This window comes from Thunnus albacares, chromosome 18 (assembly GCF_914725855.1).
Source record: "Thunnus albacares chromosome 18, fThuAlb1.1, whole genome shotgun sequence".
NCBI classification, from domain to species: domain Eukaryota; kingdom Metazoa; phylum Chordata; class Actinopteri; order Scombriformes; family Scombridae; genus Thunnus; species Thunnus albacares.
Window position 1 is genome coordinate 20,330,747 of NC_058123.1, and position 6,754 is coordinate 20,337,500.

At 38.9% G+C, this 6,754-nt stretch overlaps 1 protein-coding gene across 14 annotated transcripts in view; it reads right to left on the reverse strand.

The window, feature by feature from the left end:
- The window catches only part of LOC122968464 (A-kinase anchor protein 2), a 107,387-nt gene that overhangs the window by 31,548 nt on the left and 69,085 nt on the right, over positions 1-6,754 (reverse strand). For 13 of the 14 annotated variants that reach the window (XM_044333720.1, XM_044333717.1, XM_044333715.1 and 10 more), the window contains one exon: positions 6,629-6,754. This exon is cut by the window's right edge and continues 705 nt beyond it. The exons of the other annotated variant lie outside the window; for it this stretch is intronic. In XM_044333720.1, coding sequence (XP_044189655.1) covers positions 6,629-6,754 — 126 coding nt within the window. The remainder of the gene's footprint in view (positions 1-6,628) is intronic. 14 annotated transcript variants of the gene reach the window in all.

The window sequence follows — 6,754 nt, forward strand, 5'->3', positions numbered from 1 at the left end:
GTACATTTACTCAAGCTCTGTACTTAAATACAATTTCAAGGTCACTGTACTTGATTTTAGTATTTTCATTTCATGCTACTTTATTCTTTAACACCATGCATTTTCAGGGGGGAAATTCTGCACTTTTTTACTCTATTATATTTATTGGACAGCTATAGTTACTATGGTAGTTAGTTTGCACATTATGATGTTATATACACAATGTATGATGAGTTTATAAAACATTACAGATGAAACTACCCAACATTAAATTGCTGTTTAAACATTAATGCATCAATAATGATGATACAAATACAGTACCAGTCAAAAGTTTGGACATACTTTCCCATTCGCTTGAATGAGAAAGTGTGTTCAAACTTTTGACTGATACTGTATATATGATATCACCACACAGGCTACTCTGCATAATGAGTACTTTTTTGTATCAAACTTGCATTACTTACTTATAAGTACATTTAGCTGATAAAACTTCCATACTTTCACTTACAGTAAGTACATTTTTAAACATAAGATTAGTAGTAGTACTGACAGTTTTAGCAATCATATTATTAGTAGTAGTGGTGGCAGTAATAGTAGCACCATCTGTGGTAGTAGAACTGTATTAAACCTTATACTAGGATACTAGGAAATGTGACTTGGCGTTCTTATTGCACAACATATGTAATAATTCTGTATTTTTGTACGTCTCATAGTTCAGTTGACTTATCTTCACTACCTCACTGCTTTTAATTTTTATGTCCATCCAATTGTTGTACTTACAGGAGTAAACCACCAAGTCATGTGCAACCTTGATATGCCATGAAATCATCTTACTAACGTACTCTGATTATGATCATTGAACTTTGATTGAACTATCATCAGTGCTGTTGAGATACTGTAAATGCAGCCTAGAGCAGCCCAAATCACCCTTCTATGAGGTAGCACATGCATACATGTTTTCCACTGACTGTATTATCATCCTGTCATGTGTGTCTGAGACTGTGTAATAGTCATCTGTTGTCATGTCTTCTGTTAAACACACCAGGCTGTCACTGTCTAAAGATAAATCAATTAATGTTTATTATCATGGAAAACACACCCATCCTGCTGAGTGTGTATGTGTGTGTGTTGTGGCCTAAATGATAGCGCTGTTTTCAGATGCTGGTTGTCATGACGTCTCTAACATAATCATTTATCACCTTGCATTATCTCTTCTGTGGAAGTGTGTGTCATGTTTGTCTAGCTGGCCTCCCCAGTGTTTTACACAAGAACAATAACACTCAGTCCATCATCCAAGATAGATGCACATAATCAAAGGAAAGATAAGATAGTACAACAATATGCAAACAAAATCTTAAACTTCCCTTTTTTTGTGTGTGGAAGTTTTACAGGTCGCTAATGTACTATTCTGGACTGTACTGTACCCAGTATTCATGTGTGTTCTCAATTCATTGCTGTGAAGTTATCAGTAGTATCAGTAAAGTTAGATGAGTTGGCATGCAGTGAGTATTAGTGTACTGTTGCATTATTTCTTGCAGAACCTACTAATCATACCGGGGGTCACCTCAGAACTCCTACAAAACTAGGGCATGGGGGTATCTTTATAGACGAATCCAAATATCTATTTATACTGTTTTCATTCCTATGTACCTCTCTAGCTTTTTACCTTTCTTCCTATTTTCCTCTCATCAATACCAGCTACATGCATTCCTTCTTTCCTACTCCCTACTTCTCTAAATACTTACAGTACTTACCTTCGTTCTCAATATTTTTGCAGTGTGTAAGCTCATTAGATGCCACAGACACAGTATGAGTCCCCACAGGAGTGTAGCAGTAATATTAGATCGACTATTTTTCAAGAGCAGTGGCAAGTCATCCTCAAGGAGATTACAATAAGAATTTTGCACTGCACCTTCCTCCTATTCCTTGTACAGCCATCCTATCCTCTTGTCTTTGATGTTTCCAGAAGGAACAGACTGAAATCATATTGCAATTGACCTCATTTGAGTGAGTGACCTGTACAGGCGCAGTGCCTTACAAGAACACCCATGAGTCATCAATTAGGCCACATCGTGATATTTACATGTAGCTAAATTCATGACTTGATATTTGAAGCATACAGATAAAAAAGATAATAGTAATAAAATATGTATTTGCGTTTCTCTCTGCTAATTTTCTGTATTCCATTCATTTTTATATTGCTGATTTTGGGGATTATATTACATTATATGATATTCTGTATACATCTAGTGAATGTTAAACTAATATTGTCTAAATATTGTCAGCGAATCAATGCAGTAATAGTGTAAACCTGGCTCTAATTTCTGAATCATTATGACTGTGGGCTTTATTCTTGTTCTATTTTGGTCGTTGGCCTGTCTGGGTTAAATAAATGACTCTAAAGTATATTGGGCATAAACAGAACTGTATGAGATAAGTTATATAACCTGACTTTCATTTGGATATTCTGGTGCAACTTTGCAAAACATGACTGCCCTCTTCTTCTTCTCATTCTCAGTGATTGAATATAATTGTGTATTTTTTGTAATTGTGTGTTTTTTGGATGTGATTTGGAGTGAGTGAGCCCATGAGGTCATTGCACACTGCATGCTTGTAAAACCTGCCTCAACTACCATTAAAGGGAAACAAGTTATATTGGTCTATTGGACCCTATACTCAGCCCTTCAATCCTTTCAACAAACTTTAGAATAAGGGATTCTTATGTGTCGTATGTGACTGCTGAACACACTCTGAACAAATTGTCACCTACATGTAAATGTGAAATGTGTATGTGTGTGCTTGTTAGTGGCAGTGGGTATTATAACAGATAAGGGGTGCAGTAAGGAGAGCTTGTGATCTCTTTGTCAGCAGCCAGTGAAAAAGTGAATGTTAGAGACAGATGGAAAGAACAACAAGCAAGAGACGGCAGGGGAGCACTGGAGAAACTCAGCTTTATTGACCAAAGATAGAGAGAGGATACAGACATCAGAGAGAGAGAGGAAGAGAGAATGTGACAGAGTGAGACTGAAGTACAGAGTGAGTTGTCATAACCATAGAAAGGAAGAGAGGGAGAGAGAGAGGGAGGGAGAGAGAGAGAGAGAGAGAGAGAGAGAGAGAGAGATTGAAGTGTGAACAATAGAAAATGGCTCCTTTTTTTTTGTTTTAACAGTCCATACAACCGTGAGGGCAGGCAGACAAGAAAAAGAGGGACCCCTACAGAGCCAGAGGAGTACTGCAGGCGTGGCAGTGGGGCTGCTAAACTCAAACACGTCTGTTGTTCACGTACAGCTCCTTGCATTACATCAACAACAACACACAAACCCAAACAGGCAAACTGGATTGGTCAGGCTCCATTCTTGAAATCGACTTTACTATTTTAATTTTTTAAAAAAATGGTATTTCCTTCTGTAGATACATTTGTAAGCTCTTTGCTTTTGTTGCACATCATGTGTGTGTGTGTGCCTCACACACACTAACCCTACACTTTCCAGAGTACATTCTCTGCATCGTCTCCACACTCTTTAAAACCTCTTTAAAAACAGTCATGCACTGAATGTGTTTTGGCCAGTTTGCGACACTGAACATGACAATGTTGATGGTCAACCCCGCTTACACTAGCTAGTAGGCTGCATGTAAACTTAATGAGGGAAAATAACTGCTTGGAAGAACCATCTTGGTGTTTTTTTTTTCACGACATTTCTGGTAGCAAAATCAAACTGAGAGAATAAACAAAATGTGAACATGGATGTTGTGAAAAGGATTATGTGAATTTGGTTGGCAGATTGATTTCAACCTTAAGCAACCTTTGAAAAAATGTAATGGATGATAATGGTGAATTATCTAACTCAAACAAATCGAGTCAATTGCTTTACTTAAATGAATGGAAGTCAGTGGCTGCTTGGGAAATCAATCTAAAGACTGAGCAGAAATATAAAATGAACATGATTTGTAGTTAATGGGCTGCCATGCAAATTCATTGGTACGTTCAATTAAGATCCTGCCTCCGCACATTTTTTTAAGATCCTCAGATGCCTTTGAGACCAACTGTAACACGTCTGGGAATGGGAGTAGCCGTCAAAAGTTCAGAGAAGGTGGTGATGGTCAGAAGAGGGGAAATAGTCAGGTGGAGTTAATTGTGAGATTACACACAGCAAAGCAGTGAAGTTAGAGGATGAAAATATAAAAAGCTCTCATCTGTGCACTCGTACAGTCATCATATGGCATCGTAGGACATCATAACAATGTCTAGTACCCATAATAATAATCTCTAGACCTCTATATAGATGTGGAAAATAAAAGAATCACTAAATAGAATATATAGAGCATATTTACATTCTTTTATCTACACAGGAAACCAGACCCCGGGCCCGGTAGTGGCCAATCACACAGCCAGCTGGACTGACTGACAGCAGCAGCGATGGTCAATCACACTAAAGCATGAACAGTATGTTTGAAGGCCGACCTACAGTTCTGCACTGACAGGACAGTTTAGAGGAGATGCCAAGGAATATGGTTTGTGTCTTTCATTGATTCATTTTATGACTTTTATCAGTACACCATGCAGAGAAAGATTCTTAGTCTAGTTCTTTAGTCTAGGACCAGGATCTGTTAAGTAGTCAAACAAATGATTAAAGAAAAAGGAAAAGCTCTCTTTAAAAAGGTTGTTGAGGCTCTTCAGGTACCTCAGTATTACGTTAGGTTAGATTTAGGTTAAGTCCTGAGGTGTTTTTAAGTAATCTTTGATAAGATTAAATGATATTAAAAACCCAGGTTGGATTTGCACCAAGGAACCAAGGACATCACGGCAACATGGTACACACTTGAGCCACATAAACACCTCTAACTAATGTTTTTTCGATTTGAAGAGCCTCTCTAACTTTTCTGTAACTGTACGTACATCTTCTTCAATCACGTATCTGGCCCATATAGTTTTATCAGTCTCACTCTAATAGCAGGTATTTCTCTTTAGCAAAGTGTAGTCAAATGAAATGAAGCAAAATCTTTCCAGAACATCCATTATCATTCAACAGAATGAGGATGATTACTGCTTTTGAGATATTTTCTGAAAACCGGCCAAGAAAATGACCTCCAGTATAATATAGAAATGATGTTATAATGACACCCAGGCCACATTATTTGTAGCACCCTTGTAAACGAGGGCCTGGTTGGTGACTATAGCAAGAGCTGGCAGTGTTTTCAGTCTCTTTGAATTGTAAAGGGGATAATGGATCTCTGGTGGCCTTCTGCAACGATGAAATGAATTTAATGGACAAAAAGATGAACATGAATTGCACATTATGTTAGTCTAAAAGCTCATTTGAGCACAGCTGTCGTAGTGGTTTTTTAGTAATCTGGTAGTTGTTGTTAATATTCATTATTCGCATCTTTGTGCCCAGACTGTTAGTGGTAACCCATGTTTATTTTCATAGCTGGAAATACATGTTCCCTCGCTGCCATAGTGTACTCATTAAGCTGCCGTTAGCTTCCTGTGCTCTTCAGCCTTTAGATACACTGGAAAAATTGGCTGTGTTGATCCTACTGGCTGCCAAAGGTGTTCCACGGCTTCTTATTGGCTGCTGAGTGATAGAATAGGAGGAAATGACCTCAGCAGTGGAATAGCTGGAGTTAATGGACAAAACACCAGAGAGAAAGAGAGAGAGAGAGTCCTGTTACTACTAACTACCATGTCAAAACCTCCGTTTCCCACGGAAACCGGCGTCCCAACAATTCAATGGCCTTTTAAGTTTCAAAACAAAAGAAAAATTCAGTTAACAACAGCAAACTAAAATAAAAATCTAATAGAATCTTCTATTTTTTTTTTCTAATTTTTTTGTTATGACTATTCATGTGGAAGAATGAAGAGGCACGTGAAGAAACCAAGGCAACAAGTACCCTCCTCTCCGCCCTGGTCAGACAGAGTCTGTGCAACCCCCCCTTGGGTTGTTTGAGTTCATAGGTTGGGTGTATGGTTGTTTATGTGTGTGTGTGTGTGTGTGTGTGTGTGTGTGTGTGTGTATGTTGAGACAACAGGACATAATCTGGTGGGAGTTGAGAGAAAACGAAGTGGGAAGAGAAATAAAAAAATAACTGGAACTATGTCTGTCTTTTTGAAGGTTTTATAAACTGGCTTATTAAAGGTGATGATCTAGTTGATTGTCCCTAGAGCCAGACACTGTTTGATTAGACAGGATGGCAATGTGACTGATTGTCCATAAAGTCTTATTGACCACTGAGAGGAGTTTTATATAACCTGGGTTAAGCTGTTTGGCGATGAAGATCAATTTTCTCCATTTATCTGTCTTTTTTTCATAAATATAGCAGCATGACAACAGCTTAATTCCTACGTATAAATGTCAATTTGAATTTATGAACTATACTGTGTTGTCTGAGGACACAGGAGGCAGAAAAAGCAGAGATTTAGGGCTGATAATGTAACTGAGTAAAAAGTCAAAGGTCAGGTGTGTGCGTGCATGTGTGTGCCAGCCGATCAGAGTCCAGATGAGGAGAAGGAAGGCAGGGCTTCTGTTAGTAACCATCCATAGACAGAGGGGAAGAGAGGGGTATTGTGGGTAATAATAAAAGAGTGGAAGAGGGAGAAGATTCAGTCACATGAGGATGCAGCACTCGCAGCGTTTCCTCTTGTCTGTACCTGTGGCGGGGGTGAGGCCGGGCGGGGGGGGCGTGTTGGCGTCGGGATTCGCTGGGGGCGAGGAGGCGCTGTCGGGCTCACGGCCGTCAGATGACAGTTCCGTGCTGGCGGCCTCAGATGTGGCTG